Source organism: Herpailurus yagouaroundi, unplaced genomic scaffold, assembly GCF_014898765.1.
Source record: "Herpailurus yagouaroundi ecotype Mexico unplaced genomic scaffold, PumYag 28, whole genome shotgun sequence".
In the NCBI taxonomy this organism is placed as follows: Eukaryota; Metazoa; Chordata; class Mammalia; order Carnivora; family Felidae; genus Herpailurus; species Herpailurus yagouaroundi.
Window position 1 is genome coordinate 47,974,572 of NW_024412376.1, and position 19,826 is coordinate 47,994,397.

At 35.4% G+C, this 19,826-nt stretch overlaps 1 protein-coding gene across 2 annotated transcripts in view; it reads right to left on the minus strand.

The window, feature by feature from the left end:
- ELMOD2 (ELMO domain containing 2) overlaps positions 1-18,939 on the minus strand; it is a 32,376-nt gene extending 13,437 nt beyond the window's left edge. Inside the window, exons 1-6 of one of the 2 annotated variants that reach the window (XM_040473391.1) lie at positions 18,819-18,939; positions 17,490-17,637; positions 15,547-15,575; positions 5,182-5,279; positions 4,806-4,935; positions 1,891-2,024 (exon numbers count right to left, since the gene is read on the minus strand). In XM_040473391.1, the coding sequence (XP_040329325.1) occupies positions 1,891-2,024; positions 4,806-4,935; positions 5,182-5,279; positions 15,547-15,575; positions 17,490-17,631 (533 nt within the window). In that variant the 5' untranslated portion in view covers positions 17,632-17,637; positions 18,819-18,939. Of the gene's footprint in view, positions 1-1,890; positions 2,025-4,805; positions 4,936-5,181; positions 5,280-11,188; positions 11,270-15,546; positions 15,576-17,489; positions 17,638-18,818 lie in introns of those variants that run through there. The other variant, XM_040473398.1, reaches the window with a different exon arrangement.
- Positions 18,940-19,826: the final 887 nt, after the last annotated feature.

The following is a 19,826-nucleotide window of genomic DNA, read 5'->3' on the forward strand; positions in this document are numbered from 1 at the left end:
GAATTCCCTCCCTCCTTCCTATCCTCCTTCCCTCTCACCTGCTTGCCTGCCTGCCTTCCATCCTTCTCCTTCCTTCCTAACTTTTCTCTGTTCCTACATACAGTTTTGGCTTTAATTTGCATGTTCTTCTAGTCACCTGCTCCTATTTGCTCCTCTATTCAGATTTCTTCTTGAATTCTTCAGTCTCTCTTGAATTCATTTTCTGTACAGTATCCTTTCTTCTTCTACACCGCCTCAACATTCATTCAACCTAAGTCATTATTATCAAACTACCAGCTACATTTCAAAGCAACAAAATATCTCAAGACATTAGATAATGAAGGCAGAGAAAGATAAAAAATAAATTACATGTGGATATTTGAACAGCTCGCCTGCTTGTTGACTGTATTGCTACTTTGACCCCGAAGACTCATAGCTCCATACACAGAACAACAAACATAACTGTAGAGGAATCAGCTCTGATTTTTTCTGTTTTCAACCATCTCTAGTACATCATTGGCAATCAAATAACTATTAACATATGTGCGTCTTGGTCATTTTTCAAATTAGTAATATTAGCTCCACATAAAAGTGTCTGTAAATCATTTAAGGGTCTATTGGAATCCCTTACTACAGTCTTGAATCAAATCCTACCAACTTATTTCAATGTTAAGTTAAATTAAGTGCCCCCGTGGCAAATGCTGAAAAATCTTGATTTCTTAGGAAAAGAGCAAGAAGCAATGTTACTCATAAAAAGAAAAGAAACATCAGAATAGTGTTCAGCTAACTGAGGTTCAAGTATCTGTGTAATTTACAAGTACCAAGAAAAAAGATGGTTTTTAAAGGTTAAGAACAAAGAATCCATGTGTTCTGAAAAACAATGAATTTTAAAATATTTTATAATTCTTCCAAGTGGAAACAAACTGCATTTATTCTACTTCAATTCCAACTGGAAGTTTGTTTATCGAAGTAGAAAACTGGCAATCTCACTTTTTGTAATTATTATTTTTATATTATGTTACATCTTTGGCAGTTGTACTTACAGGGCATCTTTATACTTATAAAATTTAGATATTACAGAAAATTAAATACTTTTGTAACTGGAAAAAAAACTGGAGATATCAAAACCCTCCTGTGTCTGTTTTCCCCAAAAATAGCTTTATCCATACAAATCTAGTCATTTTTTCTCAATATTAACAATCGAGCACAGTTTTAGGAATAATTTTTTCACAGTGACAACCATCCAAACTTTGCTACTGGTTACATTTCCCATTCTAGGCACTTTATAGTCTATAAAACACAATTCGAGGAGAGACCCAAACGCTAGAATCTTTTAATTTGCATATCCACATCCATATTAATCTTTCAGTTTATTTTCTAGAATAGTTTTGCCATCAATTCTGACTTTAATCACATATTTTGGAATTTCATGTATGTGCCCAAGTGTAAGTATTAAAGGAGAAAAAAACAAAAAGAGAGAGTTCATATAGGCTCTGAAAAGTCAGGGCTTTGGATCACTTGTTACAGATGGTGAAGAATAAGTGTGAAGACACTTTATTTGTATCTTATCGAGTTGTATTTCCCAAAATGGAATTAGAGAATCAAGAGAGAAGAGGCAAGAAGATAAAAAGAGTAAGAAAAGAGTGTATATAATTACTTAAGAGGTATCAGAAAGGAGGCCAGGGAGAGAAAGGAAGAAGAAAGATATTAGTAAGCAAAGAAATCATACACACAGAAAATCTTTCCCATGTTTTCATATTGTTGCCAGCACATCAGTAAATACTTCTAGCAGTGTAGCTATTCAAATTCAGAGAAAGTGTGAAACAACTAGATCAATTATTAGAGTTAAATAAGATTGGAGGTTCCATGTAATTTCACTTAGAGAAGCAAAAAAAGTTTATTTTCACTTACACGAGATTGATTAATCCAAGTATGCCCATGCCTCTGAAGTCTGTTTTGGGATCATCACCCTGGAAACCAATGTCAGCCCACTGCTTGGAGATTCTAGCCTTCAACTTTTTCGTGGGCATTAGAAGATTCCAAAGCTGTACAAACATGCTTCCATATTACAAATAATAGTGATGTTCTTAATTTACCAAGACATTTTTCTTCTCATAGCTAATATGAGTTAAGTCAAATGCTTTCAATGTTAAATAGCTTTTGTAGACAAATTATAGGTTCAACAAAAACTATACTTAAGAGAACATTACAATTATCCCAAAAAATGCAGCATACTTACCTTAAAAGACTGATATAATGAACAGTAGACTTTGAAAAAGTGTCAAGTATACAGATATCTAAAACAGTGAAGTATCTTTATTTACTAAGTAATACATATATACCAGCATTGGTAAACTGCCTCCTTAAGAAAAACACTGTTAGGTACTTGGTCCTTGCCTCAAACACTAAATACTTAAGTAGGCTCCACTCTAATGGTGAGTGATTAGTCCCTAATCAGAAGGGAGACAGGGAGGGAATCATGAAGAAGTAAGACTGCTAGTATTTCAATCCATATGATCATTATTTTATAAATTTTCATAATTTTAAAAGAAAAATATAATATGGTTTGGTTTCAAGTAAATATGTTCCTTAAGACTGAGGATTTAAGAACAGAAATCAAATATTAGCAACAAACTAACCAAAGCAAAATAAAGTTGAAAAAATTTAATCCTTTTCTAAATTCAATACCACAAAAGTCATCAAAGAAAACAGACTTATAAAAATTATTAAAAAGTTTGTGAATATTTGCAGAACAGAAATACCTGCATTTTTTTCCATTTCACTACCATTTCAGGCATTGTTGAGTAAAGGACTCCTAATGAAAGGAGTATCCTGTCACCTAGAATAAAATGTGAAGACTTGTGACTTTAAGACAGGGTCAAGACTCTGGCCCCGAAGTGAATCCAGGCATTACATTAGATTTTACCTGGTCTCTTCTCTTTTTACTAACATACTGGCATCTCTCCATGAGTTTGGCAAGGGGTTTGATGATGGGTGGCTCAGTTGGTTAAGTGTCCAACTCTTGGTTTCGGCTCAGGTCATGGTCTCCCATTTCGTGAGTTTGAGCCCCACATCAGGCTCTGTGCTGACAGTGCAGAGCCTGCTTAGGATTCTCTCTCTCCCTCTCTTTCTGCCCCTCCCCCACTTACTCTCTCTGTCCCTCTCAAAATGAATAAACTTAAAAAAATTAAAAATAAAATAAAGTAAAATAAAATGCACAAATATCAAACTGCTGGGTTCCATCTCTGGTGATTCTGATTTCATAGGGCAAAAGTAGAACCTTCAATTCTAAATATTAAGACACTGGTTAACTCTAGTGAAGGTGGGCCTTAAACTACACTTACAGAAACACGTACCTACTTTACCCACAGAGACTGCTGAGTCTGTGCAATGGCTGGGTGGTTCACTGCCAGCAACTGGCTTTCTACCTTTAAAACTGGGTTTCGTGATGAATCACTAAGATAAAAATTCCCTTGACTAAAATGCCTGGATTTACATCTTACCCCTTCTAAAGGGAAGGTATTATGTAAAAAGAGTCAGAAGTTAAGGGAATAATGATTAACAATGAGGATATAAACAGAGGGCAAGCCACAGTGAGTGCCCAGCACAATTCTAAAACTTTGTGTTTTTTTAATTTTTTTTCTATAACTTTAAATATACAAATTCAGTCTACACTAACAGCCCTTTGAGATACGTATTTTCATCATCCTCATTTGACAAAATCAAGTTTTATTTTTAATTTTAAAATTAAGTGAAGTATGTATTTATACTCTTTTTGAAAAACAGGGTTGTTTTTTTTTTTTTTAACTTGTCTCTTACTGTTACTTAGATACTACTAATGCCTCTTTCTACAGCATTTTTATGTATAACAAACTCCTAACTCCAAGTACAATGTGCTATTTTCTTTGACTTTAACCATTAAAAATAAAATTGGCCCTAAAGCAAATTACTTTATCTTCTTTGGGCCTTAGAATCCTCATTCCTAAACCTAAAATGAAGATGCTAGACCAGATGATCTGGAAAGCTTATTCCGGGTATACTAATCTCTAATTTTGGCCTCTCACCAGCCTCACGTATTTATACTTTAGAAATAAGAAATAGGAAAATTCAAAGTAAATTTTATTACTTTATTAACTTTTAAATCTGTGGTGGCATTATTTGGCAATTCACATTCCATAAGTCCTAAAATATTGACATAATAATATGAAATGGGACATCTATGTTCACAATTTGAAAGTAAGCTAAAGGGGCGTCTGGGTGGCACAGTCGGTTAAGCGTCCGACTTCAGCCAGGTCATGATCTCGCGGTCCATGAGTTCGAGCCCCACGTCGGGCTCTGTGCTGACCACTCAGAGCCTGGAGCCTGTTTCCGATTCTGTGTCTCCCTCTCTCTCTGCCCCTCGCCCGTTCATACTCTGTCTCTCTCTGTCCCAAAAATAAATAAAAACGTTGAAAAAAAATTAAAAAAAAAAAAAAAGAAAGTAAGCTAAAAAAAAAAATGCCTAACTTAAATGAGCGATTTATACAAAAAGTAGAGGGAATATCTGAAGCTTATGGACTCATACTTATCAGTTAAAAAGATATCTCCCTTAATAAGTTTATCTTTTATTTCAGAATTAAAAACATTAAAATTTATGTGAATATATTTTAAAGAGGCTTATCAGAATATTATAAAAATAGTTAACTCAAAATCTTTTGCCAACAAAAGGGGCAAAGAAATTGGATGACTGTATAAGCCTCTAGAATTTGCACACAGACCTAACTAGCTCAAGCCCAATTTATTTTTCCAGTGTCCAATAACTCCAAATACCAAAAACAAAATTTTACCTTGAGAAGCAGCTTTTCATGTTGGAGGTTATCAGAATCATATGGCCTTTTCCTCACACTCTCTACATCCAAATAGAGCTGTTTATAACCGGATATCTGCAGTAAGCATGCCTTCATGCAGATTTTAAAACTGAAAACGATAAAATTATTATTTTTAAAAATCACATCTTCTTATCACAGTAATGTCTTCCGTAGCTTGTCGTTCATATGTCTATTTAGAAAGCATCTCCTCAATTCCTCATCTAGTGAAGTGAAATGGTTGAAATGGATGAGCTCTACAAATCCTTCAGCTCCAGTATTTTATAACTGTGCATGTGATCTCCACACCTCACCATACACGTGTAAAATAAAAGAGAATACTGTAAAGACAGCATACCTGGCATCCTTCTCAGGGTTAATATTCTTTTCCTTCATTATATCTTCTACACATTTGTCTACTTCACTCTGAACAACAAGTGTTGCTTTCTGCAAAACCTGTTTATGTGAAAGAAAGCTGAATGAGGAAAATCCCTTATAGTTGAAACACAACAGTAAGTTTTGGGGGCATTTAGTCTTTACAATGCATATATTAAAATGCAAAATAAACCCAATTTGCTTCACTAGGGCTAAAATCATACAATACATACATACATACATACATACATACATACATACAAACAAATATAAAAGAGAAGCAGCATGATGTATCAGATAAAGGCTTCTTCAACTGGAATCAATAGGTTCTCAACTGGTTAAGTTCTTAGCAAATGAGCTACCACCACAGTGGGTGCATGAAGCAGATATATAATTTTTTTTTAATTACATAACAAAAACATGTATACAAAAATTTTAATGCAGAAGTTAAAAAAAATTGGGGGCATCTGGTGGATCAGTCGGTTAAGCTTCTGACTTCGGCTCAGGTCATGATCTCACAGCTTGTGAGTTCGAGCCCCACAGTGGGCTCTGTGCTGACAGCTAAGAGTCTGGAGCCTGCTTTGGATTCTGTCTCCCTCTCTCTGCTCCTCCCCTACTCGTTCTCTGACTCTCTCTCAAAAATAAATAAATATTAAAAAAAAAAAGTTAAAAAACTTGAATGCAGAAGAGCAGAAAGAACTCAAATATTCTTGCAATTACTGACCCCCCAGACATAGCCCATGGTAACATATACTTAGTCTTTTTCTATGCATATAAAGCAGATTTCTTACATAATATGTCCTATAAATGTCCACTGGGTCCTTCTTTCAACAATCAAACAAGTTCAGGTCTTTCTTACCCTTAAAAAGTTTCTTTAACTCTTATCCCTCTGTAAACTACCATCAAAATCCTCTCTGGTATCCCTTGTAACTCCAGGCAAAATATTCTCATCATACCTGGAGTTACACCTCTGCATATCCTGGGCCTTTCTTCTGGAATGCTCTTTCCCAATCAATAATATATCAATACTTCCCATTTTTAAGTTAGCTCACATACCAGGTCAAAGAAGCCTTCACTGATCCTATTCCAGTGGAATTAACCTCTCCTCTCTTTGAATCCCCATAATAATTTATCTATAACCTTTCTATGATATATTCTACTTCCTATATTATAGTTATTTTTATATATTAAGTAGAAAATTCTTTGAGGACAGAGATTGTATCTAGTTCATCTTTTCATATCCTGCATGTAAAAGATAAGTGACAAGTAATTGTTAAATGGAGATATTTAACAGATAAAAACCTGTGGGAAGGCAACTGTTTCAGTAAAAGATAAGTACAGCAATGCATACTACTATTTAAAAGCAAGAAAAGGGAAGAAAAAGAAGACTCCCCAAAGTAAATTAAAAAATGAGAAGGAAAATGATCAAAGACTGACTGTAAAGATACACATATGGTCAACAAGGTCTAGTTGGTCAAATGCTGAGGTAATATGACTACAGGAAATATCTTAAAACTTAAAACTTAAGCTTAAAACTCAGGACTAATGAAAGGGCTACCTTTACCATGGATAGAAGCCTTTTGCCTCCTAAAACAAGACAAACCTAATCAAATATCACCTCCTTTTGTGAAGACTTCCTTGGCCCTGGAGTTAGCTACTTCCTTTTATGCTCATACCTCAGTGACAGAGCACTGACTACACCATATTTGTTTACTTTTATTTTATATATTTGCCAACGGGCTTTGTCTCTCTTATTTACTCTTACATTATGAATGAATGAGTGACTGAACTTGCTAAAGCCCTACATAAACTTAGAGTTCATATTAGAAACAATGTCTAGTCTCTTAGCAAATACTTTTTCCTGCAAGACTGAGTTTTTAAAAAAAAATTGAGGTATATTACAGATCCAGTGAAAGGAACAGATGTTACTCAATTTGATCAATTTTGACAAATGCACATTAACCAAGTATTACACATTCCTATCAAGATGTAGAACATTTCCATAACCCCAGAAAATTCCCTCGTGCCCCTTTCTCAATCAACTGTTCTTTTAAGAAGCAACCACTACCCTGATTTCTATCATCATAACTTTGTAGTGTACACATAAATCAAATCAGAAAGTAGGTACTCTTTTGTGTCTGGCTTCTTTCAATGTTCCTAGGATTCATTCACATTCTTGCTTTTAACAGTAATTTGTTTAACTGTCAAGTAATATTCTATTTTATGAATACATCTTAATTTGCTTATTCATTCTTGTGATGGGTATTTGCACGGTTTCCAGTTTTAGATGATTATCAATAAAGTCGCCATAAAGATCCTTTATTATCTTTTTGTAAATACAGGTTTTCATTTCTCTTACACACCTAAGAGTGGAATTGCTAAGACACAGGATATGTTTAACTTTGAAGAAACTGCCAAAACCATTTTCCATAGTAAAGGTAGCATTTTATACTCCCATAGGTGCTCACCAACATTTGGTGCTGTCAGCCCATTTCATTTAGGAAATTTCATCATCCTATCCTAGTGTGCATGTAGCGTCCCCTTATTGTGCTTTTAATTTGCATTTCCCTGCTAATAATGTAGAGAACTTTTAGAAGTGCTTTTTGGCCATTTTTATTTATATATACTTTTATAGGTACATATATATGAATATATGTTCCATGTCATGTATATGTATGTATGTATATATATATATTTATATACATGTATATGTGTGTATACACGCATATGCATCTCTTTCCTTTGTGAAGTGACTATTCAAGGCTTTTCCCTTTTTAAAATTGTGTTGTCTTTTTATTAGAGATCTCAAAGTACTTTACTAGATACAAGTCTCTAACCAAATATATGTGCTAACCAAATATCTTCTCAGTATGCTGCTTGCCTACCAATTTTTTTTTTTTTGCCAATTCATTTTTATTTTTATTTTTTTTTTTAATTTTTTTTTCAACGTTTCTTTATTTTTGGGACTGAGAGAGACACAGCATGAACGGGGGAGGGGCAGAGAGAGAGGGAGACACAGAATCGGAAACAGGCTCCAGGCTCCGAGCCATCAGCCCAGAGCCTGATGCGGGGCTCGAACTCACGGACCGTGAGATTGTGACCTGGCTGAAGTCAGACGCTTAACCGACTGCGCCACCCAGGCGCCCCTGTCAATTCATTTTTAAAAGATGTCTTTGATAAGCAGTTTTTATTTTGATAAAGCCTAATTTTTCAACTTTTTCTTAAATGGTAGCACTCTATCTTCTCTAACAGAAATCTTTGCTTAACCCATGGTGGTAGATATTCTCCAATATTTTGAGAAGCTTTAAAATTTTAAACACAGGTGTAAAGCACGTATCAAATTAATTTTCACATGTAGGAAATAGGAGTTGAGTCCCGACTTTCCTCAATTTGGATATCCAATTGTTCTAGCACTATTTGTTGCACTTTCCTGTTCTCACTGAATTGCTCTGGAGTCCTTGTTAAAAATGACATGTGGTCTATGGGGCACTTGGGTGTTTGCTGGTTAAGCATCCAACTCTTGATTTGGTCTGAGGTCATGATCTCACCATTGGGAGACAGAGCCTGGTGACAGGCTCCACACTGGGCATGGAGCCTGCTTGGGATTCTCTCTGCCTCTCCCTCTCCCTCTGTCCTTCCCCTGCTCCTATGCATGTGCACATACACATACTCTTTCCCTCTAAGAAAAAATTACATGTGGTCTATTTCTGGTTTCTCATCTGTTATATTGATCTATTTGCCTAGAAAGTTTTCCATTCAGGTAGCTTAAGTCCTCTAACTTTGTTTTTTTAGATTACTTGGGGTGTACTAGGAACTTTACATTGCTGTATAAACTTTAGAATGAGTTGTCACTTTCTTCAAAAATAGCTTGTTGGGATTTTGACTGGAATTGCACTGAATCCACAGGTCAATTTGGGAATTAACATCTTAACAATATTGAGTTTTCCAATTGATGATTAGAGTAATCTTTGTGCTTTTAACGTCTTAGGAAAACGAGTTTTAGTGCAGTCTTGTGTAGTTTTCATTAAATTTATCATTGAGTACTTTGTTTCTAAATGCTACTATAAGTGGTATTGTTTTGTTTTCCAAAAGTTTGTTGCTAACTTATAGAAACACAGTGTCCTGAGACATTGCTAAATTCATTTATTAATAATGCTAGTAGTTTTTGTAGATTTCTTAGGGTTCTTTGCACTCACAAACTCTTCCACCTGTTAATAATGACAGTTTTCTTTCTTTCTCTTTAATCATATGTTTTAGATTTCTTTTCCTTACTGGACTACCTAGGACCTCCTCCACAATACTGAATAAAATCAGAGAGTAACTATCCTGGGCTTTTTCCCCATTTGATGTGGGAGCATTCAATATTCCAGTACTATGTATCATGTTAGTTGCATGTTTTTCACAGATGGCGTTTATTAGGATGAAGAATCTCCTATTCCTAGTTAGTTTAGCTTTCTAATCAAAAATGGGTATTGAGTTCTGTCAAAATAGTTTAGTATCTATTGAAATGATCTTATTTTTCTCATTTATTTTGTTAATGTGGTGAATTATATTCATGGATTTTGAAAACTCAATCATGATGTAATATCCTTTTTATGCATTACCAGGATGAATTTGCTATTGAAGAATTTCTACATCTGTATTCATGAAGGATATTGATTTGTAATTTTTATTTAGTATACTGTCCTTGTCTGGTTTTAGTATCAGGGTCATACTGGCTTCACAAAATATGTTTCTTCCTACTTGATTTTCTAGGAGTTTATGTAATAGTGGTATTATTTCTTCTTAAATGTTTAATAAGAGTTCACTAGTGAAGGAGAGTTTTTAGTGCAATACTTTTAGATTATAAATTCCATTTGTTAAGTATATGGCTATTTATATTTTTAAATTTCTTTTTGTGTTAGTTTTGATAAATTGTGTTTTTCAAGGACTTTGTCCCTTTCATCTAAGCTACAGAATTTATTGGGATAAATTCATAGCATCCCCTTATACTTTTAATGACTGTAGTTTGATGTCTCCTCTATCATTCCTGATATTGGTAATTTGGGTTTCCTCTCTTTCTTGATCAATGTTCCTAGAGGATTATTAATATTACTAAGAATCAAATCTTTTCAAAGAATCAGTTTTTGAGTGTTATTTCCTCCTTTTGTCTGTTTACCATTTTATTAATTTTTTATCTTTTAATTATATCCTTTCTTTTCCTTACTTTGGGTTTAATTTGCTCTCTTCTGGTTTAAGGCATAAGCATAGATCATTGATTTAAGGCCTTTAAAAGCTGTTTAGGTGCACTCTACATTTTGATATGTTGTGTTTTCATTATCACTGAGTTCAGTTTTGTTTCTTTTTTTTTAATTTCACTTGTGAGTTCTTTTCTACTTCATGGGTTATCTTCCAGATACTTGGGAATTTTCTAGATGTCATACTTTTCTTACTTCTAAGTTAGTACTATGGGAGACAGAAAACATACTCTGTATAAGTTCAAACCTTTGAAACTTATTGAGACTTAAAGACTCACATATTGATGTGTCTATATAAATATTCCATGTGTACTTGAGAATGTGCATTTTGCATTTGCATTTGTTGACTATAAATGTCATTTAGATCAAGATGATTAAAAGTATTGTTCAAATGGTAAATATCCCTTCTGATTTTTTTTTGTCTTTTTGTACCATCAAGTATTAAGAGGTATTTCCAGCTACAATTGTTGATTCATCTACTTCTCCCTTTGAGTCAATTTTTCTTCAAGTATTTGGCAGCTTTGTTAATAAGTGCATACACTTAATATGTTGTATTTCTTGATAAATTAACCCTTTTATCAATACAAAAAAGTATTTAGTCACTGGTAATATTCCAAGTTTATATTTTCTGAAACAAAGACACAACAGCTTTTTTATGCTTATTGTTTGCATGGTGTATCCTTTTGTTTTCTATTTGTGTCTTTATGTTTAGAGTATATTTCTTGAAACAATATTCAGTTAATTGGGTCTTACTTTTTTATCCATCTGTCAATCCCTGGCTTATTCTCTACCTTTTTGGTAGGTCTGCTTCCCCATCAAAAACAAAATAGCAGCCTGGATGGAGCATAAATATAAAACATTACAATGTTTTCTAGTTCTTATGTACCCCACCATTTTGAAGGTATATTCCATACTGGAATATATAGTACTCAGAGAATTTCTGAGGTCAGCAATTCTAAAATTTTTTTTAACCTCAAACCATGTAAGCACCCAAAGACTATTTTCCCAATATCATTTACTTTTTACTAAAGAAAAAGCGGGTGACAGTATAAGAACAACAAATATGAATCACTTATATATTTTGTAAGAAAAGATATATATGCTTATACATATGATTTTATTATAAAACATTAAATGAACATTAAAGTAATATAGTCTTTTTTATTATACCTGCCTTGATAGATTACAAATTACATGATTAACACATATTCATAGGCAGCAAATATCAACAGTAAGTTTCACTATGCAAGCAAATTTGGGGAGATTATACATACATTTGTGTTTGTATACACAGTGTGTGAACATTTCGTTTTTGAAACACCATGCCTATGTGGTTATATACTTAAAGGTTGGGTACTTAAAGTCTAGCTTTTGCAAAATTAGAGACCAAAAAATATGCAAATACACATCACTATAACAATGACCCACAGGCGACTAAACTGATGCCATAAAACTAATTTATTATTCCACAGCTAGAATGTTATTATTATTATTTAAAAGCTAAGACAGCGGCTGCAATTGAAACAAACGCAGTCAGTTAAAAACACTATTAGATTGACAAAGTGTTCTTTTCCTAAATTTCAAATATTTCAAATACTTGTATATGCATTAGTACAGTGAAGTTTTGTCATTACCATACATTCCACAGCAGCCATGCTTCCTAGCAGAATACTGAATTAGATTCCTCAAATTCTAATAAAGTTTCCATTTTCATTTATAAATCCCAAAGTTTAATAAATCTTAATATATAATTAATAAGTAGTCCTTAGCCTAAAATACCAGCAAATGAGACTCAATTTTTAACAGTCAAGAAAAGAATTTCCACTATGAAATAGTTCACAACCCAACAGGACCATTCTATCACTGCTTTAGGAAACTGGCCTTAGATTAAAATCACTTTTATCCACAGCAATCATCAGTAATGTTGAGAATTTAAATACCTAAGAAGCTTTCATGAATATTTTAAAGTTCTCAAAATCTTGTAGTGTATATTGGTTTAATCCCATTAATATTACCAATAATTACTATTTGTTGGATACTTATCGTGTACTAAGCATTCTCTTAGACTGCTTTCATATTAATATCTCCTAACCTAAAACAATCACTTGGGCATTCACACCTCCTTTTACAATGAGAAAATAAGTAACTTACACAAAAGTCAAACAACTAGCAAGTGTAAAATCAGGATTTGAACCCAGACTTTTCTCATGTACATAAAAAAGTAGATCAGGTTAGTAGAAATATCACAAAATCAGAATTTGATTTTACTCTACAAAGTAATTGGAAATATGTGAGATGCAATACATACCAGAAATGGTATGTTTATTTATTTTTTTTTAATTTTTTTAACGTTTTTATTTATTTTTGAGACAGAGAGACAGAGCATGAACGGGGGAGGGGCAGAGAGAGAAGGAGACACAGAATCGGAAGCAGGCTCCAGGCCCCGAGCCATCAGCCCAGAGCCCGACGCGGGGCTCGAACTCACGGACTGTGAGATCGTGACCTGGCTGAAGTCGGACGCTTAACCGACTGCGCCACCCAGGCGCCCCAGAAATGGTATGTTTAAATTGATGAGGCTTCCTCCATTTGTTTATTGACAAGTTTATTTTAGATTTCAAACTTCAAGAAAACAAAGCTTCTGTGATATATAATTCAGTAACTACATTTGTTCACCACCCATCCTTTTTTTTAGTATGCCCTACATAACACTATTAGCAATCTATACTTTTTAATAATAAAACTGTAACAATACAAATGTTTATTTTTCAAAAGGACTTTTCAGAGTCAGTATATCAGATAAAAAAATAATAAACATTGTACTGCTCTTTAACTCATTACCCCTACCTTAAAGTTCCCAAACACTTCAGTCTCTATTTATCTATACTTTCACAAACTGCCTATTCATAAGTATATTCAACACTGGTTTTTATTTCTTTTGTATATTGCAAAGACCCTGGTGGAATGTTGAATATATGGCACTGCTCAAATCTTTGGTCAAAGATTCGGCCAAGGCACTAGAGTTCTTAAAAAGTAAAATCTTATGTATGGTCCCACATAAATTTGGCATAATTTCACTACACATAAAATCCCATTAGTAAAATCTGTGACCAAAACTGTTGTTACAGTTATAGTAACAATAGTTACACACGGTGACACTGAGCAACTAGTTTCAGAATTCCTCTTGAGGTTCTTCCACAATTTTTGATAGTTACTTTGTGAAATTGTATCCTAAGTTTCAATTAATGGAAGGAACCATATGGGTGTATAAGGTAAAAATAAATTTTTAGAACCAACAACTTATTAACTTTTTAGATCCTTACATTCTCATTAAAAAAGATGAAGAATATTAATCTCTCTAGGATTTGGAATAAAAGAGTAGGACTCCAGACTCTTGTTCCCCAATATATATTCATGTACACGAGCTTTTCTTATCTTGACCATTAATAGAAAAAGATGGTAACTAATCAGTAAAACACTTATTTTATAGGTCACTTTCCCGAACATAACTGATATGCTTGCAATATTCAACAATGTCCATTTACTCTCTGGCATGAATTAGTAACTCATATCAATATCACTAGACAACATGTTGTAAGTCGACAGTTTTTGACTCTTTTTTATCCACATTGTACATCATGACCAAGTACAAACATACCCAGGGATATCTAAAATATAAACAGATGCACACACACAGATAATGAATATTAAAATTTCATAAAACAGTATTTAACCTTATTATGACCAATGTTTTCTAATTCTATTCTATTCTATTCCTTTTGTTGTTAATGCTGGCTGTGATCTCCTACGGGATTTCAAACAATGATCTAAATGACCCATACTCTACCTTTGTCACACCGAGTAATACATATACATATATATAGAAAAAACTGTGAACTACTATAGAAGAGAACAGCATGCAGTAGATTGAATTACTGGTCCCAATTTTTCACTCCCCTATAATTAAATTATATACTCACATGCTTACCATGGCTTTATAGCGAGCATAGTGTATTTCTCTACTCCTTGATTTGGGTTTGGCTATGTAACTTACTTTGGCAAATGAGATGTTAATAGACATGACAGATATGTCTGTGTGGTTGGACAAATAATGACCTACTGCAAGAAGAACATTCTCCAGGTATCTACTGCATTTTCAACCTGGGTTTCCTAATGACACAATTGTAACAGATCTGAACTTGGGACCAACTTGAAGAGCCTCTCCAGTTGGCCCACAGACCATGAACAAGAAATAAACAATGTATTATTATATATGCCCCTGAGATTTTATAAGTTTGTTACACAGCAGAAGCTAACTAATGAATAGCATGAGGTATGACTTATTTTAGATCAAAAGACACATGATACAGTTTTTTATAACTATCCAAAATCGTTTGCTTTATCTCTCACGTAAGAATCTATCCCAAAAACACAGTTTATGAGGTTTCTCTCTTGAGAACTTGCTTTTTCAAAGGCTATCAAGTTTTGAGGCAAAATAAACAAGCAAAACCTCAGATAAAGACAAATTATTCAAATACCTTCTTTGTGCACAAGTAGCACACTAACATAAAGAAAATGTTTCAAAAATAAAATATTACCTCTCTTTTTGAAAGAAAGAGAGAGTATGAGAGCAAGGGAGGGGCAGAGGGAGAGGGAGAGAGAGAATCTTAAATAGGGTCCAGGTCAACGAGGAGCCCCACAGGGGGCTCGATCTCACAACTGTGAGACATTACTTTTAAAAAAGTGGGAAATTTAGGGGCGCCTGGGTGGCGCAGTCGGTTAAGCATCCGACTTCAGCCAGGTCACGATCTCGCGGTCCGTGAGTTCGAGCCCCGCGTCGGGCTCTGGGCTGATGGCTCAGAGCCTGGAGCCTGTTTCCGATTCTGTGTCTCCCTCTCTCTCTGCCCCTCCCCCATTCATGCTCTGTCTCTCTCTGTCGCAAAAATAAATAAACGTTGAAAAAAAAAAAAATTAAAAAAAAAAAAAGTGGGAAATTTCATGCAATACTCTTTACAGCAAAGACTTGTAGAACATAAAAAAATAATTAATTCAAAAACTGAGGTATTATTTTAAAGAAAAAGTTTTCTAAAATTACCAGCTTGAGATAATCCTACCTTATTCTTGGAGTAGGTCAAGGAATTTTCTGAAATAAAGAAAAAAAAAAAAGAATGTTACCACTTAAATGCTGTTTGTGAATCACTTTATAAAAAATAGTATAAATATCAAGGCAGCAATAAGTTAATAGTTTAGAAGATGTAATTTCCACATGAATAACACAGGAAAAATTTTAAAAAATTATCCTTATAGATAACTAGATATGATTCCAAGACTCTCAACCCAACACAACACACCAGAGCCAAAGAGGTGGGACTGTCCTAATTTCCCCAGGGTCATCTGTTTCTATGCAAACTGCCAAGTGTCTACTAACCACTGCAATTCATTCATGGCTGCCTCACAATAGCTTGGGTCCCAGGAACTCATCTAAATACCATATAAGGAAAGTGCTCTCTACTACATTTTTTTTTCATTTGTTAGCCTTACGGAGTAGGCATTTAGATTTGAGGAACTAGCAAGTGAATCACACAACAACGAAGGGGCAAAAATAAGAGATTATTTGGCTAACTATCTTCTAACAGACAAATAAAAAAATAGCTTTTCCATTCTTGTCTTTTATTTTAAGAATGACCAGAACATTTTTACTAGACTATTTAACATTTTTTTTCTGGTACATGTACTAACAGTCTCTTTATTCTCAGCAATTTGAAAAATTCAAGACAAATAGTTTTGCTACAAATTAATGCCTTAACATGTTCTTCCCCCATACTACAGAACATAAACCACTACTGTTAAGATTTCTCATCAAGAAGTACTTTGTTCTTCATAGAGCAGCCAAAAGGGCAAATCAAAAGAGCAGGCAGTAATTGAAGTCAGCCACAAAATTGTGAAAAAACTAGGGAAGTAATTAAACTTCAATCATCCAGCTGCCCTGAGGCTTACTCACTCCCTCCTTATATCTCTCATTCTTCCCAAGTTGCCTTGGATACCAACACCCACCCCCCAGATCTCACAGGGGTGAATTTCTTCCTTGAAGCACGCTGTTCAACACAAAGGAGGATTTGGTTAAGTCATGATTTTCCCTTTAACACAGTGAACATGAACTGTAACCAATTCCTGATCTCCCTTACTCTGGTCAAAGAGTGATGACCTCAACCAAATTTCTCACTCCTCTGTGTTCTAATTTAAAGCAATAATTTCAATTAAGCACTGAAAGCTGATGAATTTTAGAAGGTAACAGAGCACCACTGTTCAACAGAAATATAATGCAAGGCAAAATGTGAGCCACATGTGTACTTTAAAAATTTTCTAGTAGCCACATTAGAATAAAACACACACAATTTTATATATTTTAACCCAATATATCCAAAACATTATCATTTCAACATATATTAATGAGGTTTTTCTACATTCCTTTTTCATGTAAAGTCTTTGAAACCCAGTGTATATTATATATTTCTGCACATCTTAATTCAGACTAATCACATTTTAAGTGCTCAATAACCACACGTGGCTGCTGGCTACAACACTGGACAGTGCAGACTTTGAGTGCAGTAATCTCTACCAGGGATCACTAGATACCTGTTACTGTTCTTTCATGAATTACATAAGACACTAAAAGACTGATGAAAGATGATGAATATAAAAGTGGATCCAGATTCAGACACCCAGTCTTCCCCACCAGTTAAGTAAAAATTTCAAAGGGCATAGAAATACAGAAATTTTTCTCCGGAAAATAGGTTGCAACTATAATCTAAGGTATAACTGATGAATTTCATGAGCCAAGATCATTCTTTGCACAGATGTGGAATTAAATAATAATGTTTCTTTTCCTATAAAATCATAATATAGTTTTAGAGCAGATATCATTCAAAGCTAGATTTCAAAGATTAAAAACTAAGTTTCTTGATCAGGATACATAATGAGTGCAACTGCCACTATGAATACTGAGACAAAATATTCACTCAGAGTTACTTAATCACCCTTTTTCAAATAACATTACCTATCCTGTGTGTCCTTTGTGCACCTACATAGGTATCAAAAATTCGCTGCAATTCACACTTTCCGGTCATCTGCCGTAAGAGCCATTTCATCCAAAATCGAAAAAAGTGCCCATAGAAGAACTCCCACAAAGAAATAAACATTTTTTTTCCTGGAGAAGGAAATATGACAGATTTAATGACCTTGAATTAGATTTTAAAATGGAAAAAAAAAAATTACAGTTTATCCAACTCATCAAATCCCAAGTTATACCTATCATGCTTTTCCACTGGGTCTACTTTGTAGCAGTTATTTAGGCATGTAAGAAAACAAAGACAGAAGTAATAAATACCATTTAGATCAATTAAATGACGGATGGTCAAATGGCCAATTTATCACTTTTTAGGAATTAACTGTAAAAATCAAACTACTTACTTAGATTCAAGTTCTCAGTTCCCTATGTTCTCATCTTTGAAAATGGGGCTCAACAGTTCAAGAACAAAAGGGGCCCAACTTAGCAACAATTATATCAAATATGCCTTATATCAGAATCGTTTGTAAAAGGAAGAGTTCTTTTAACCCCTATGTATAATTCCAGTTACATCTGTCCCACAGTCAAGGAGATTCCAGCAAAAAAAACCAAAAAAACAAAAAAAAAAAAAAAACCCACTACATATGGCTTACAAATTGAAGTATATAAGTTGAACACAAAGTAGATCGCACCCTGGCGAATAATTGTTGATTTTCCATTCAACAGGAGAAGGGCAGAAACACTAAGAAAAATAACAAACTACACCCTCAACAGAAATGAATCTTTATGCCATTAGAAAAATCTTGAGCTTCTAAATGAAGCGGGGGTGGGGGGAATACAAGTGAGGAGTTACTTTAAAATAAAAACGCTTATCTCCTTCCTGTCTTCAACATTCCCTAGATACATCATCTCTAGACTACTGCCTGAGGGGGCTGTCAAATTTGAAATCCCCGCAGGCCAGTGCAGAAGCAGCGCCCATCATCAGAGATCGGCTGAACTGTTACTCTAAAATGACTCTATCTAGTCCGCGCTCAATAGGACAAAAGAAACAAGAACTGCCAAGCGCAGGGAACACAAGCTTCGAAGCGCCTGAGCTCCCCAGACCTCGGGGAGTGGCTGCGCGGAGCCCCCCCTTCCGGAGCCTGGCCGAGCCCAGGTCGCGCGCTGGCCGCGAGTGGGAAGGTACGGCTCGCACAAAGCCCCGCCGGCCTGGACGCCCCACGGTTTTCGTTAGGACACCGAGGGTCTCAACTAGCCCGCGCGCCCTCAGCGCAGCCGCACCGAAGCAGCACGGGGCGAGAGGAAAAGAAACAGCAGCCACCTCACAGGAGCGGAAGAACTAGGGGGAAAGCTGGAGCTGCCTCGGTTTCCCCAACTGCAAACAGCCGGCAACGGAAACGACGCTACCCGCGGAGCGCTCCCTGCAAGCACCGCGACCCGGAAGTGGGGGAGCGAGGCCGCGAGAACGCCTTTCCCGGGACCCTGCCCGCCCCCGCCCCTCCGGCCACTACGATTGGCCCGAGCTCCACCAATTGCTAACGCTAAAAGGAGGTAGCGCTGAATAGCCGGCGCGCGTGCTCTTGTTCTCCGGACGCCCAACGGTTTCCTTGGCAACGGCTACCTGGAGGCTAACCCGGCGCCAAAGGTTGGTCTCAAAGTGCAGCTCTGGAGGTTTTTCTCGCCTTAAACCTAGGTCATTTCCGCTCATTGAAACTGTACTACCCCTAGACTCCAAGCCCTGAAGAAACAGCGTACTTTTGGTAACTTTCAGAGCACCAAGGTTATAAAAGTGCTTTCACCTACGTGTAATCTTAATCTTGCGAAGAGATTATTAATAGTCCTACTTTATAGAAGAGGAAACAGGATTTACGTTTAATGACTTGCCCATGGCTAATTCATGGCAAAAAAGGAGAGCTCTGTATGTTGAGAAAAGGAATTTGAACTTTGTCCTAAACCTGAGTTTCTGTAGGAGGAATATTCCAGGCACTAGAAATGCAAGTGCAAAGGCCCTGAGCCAGGAGCATACTTCATACATTTGAGGAATAGCAAGAAGGCCAGTGTGGCCGGAGGAGAAAGGACAAGGGGAGAGTAGAATATAAGTTCAAAGGACAACTTCCATTAAGAAATGACTTACCCCGACCTACCCACAACTCCTAATCCCTCAACCCCTTTTCTCAAAAGCAGCCAGTTTTTTGTTTATACCTCCAGGAATGTTTTACGCAAGTGATATTTGTATAGTCCCTGCAGCCCCTTGTTAACACAAATTGAAGCAGCAATACACACTTTTCCACACTTAAATCAACATATTTTTTAAAAAGTACTAAATTG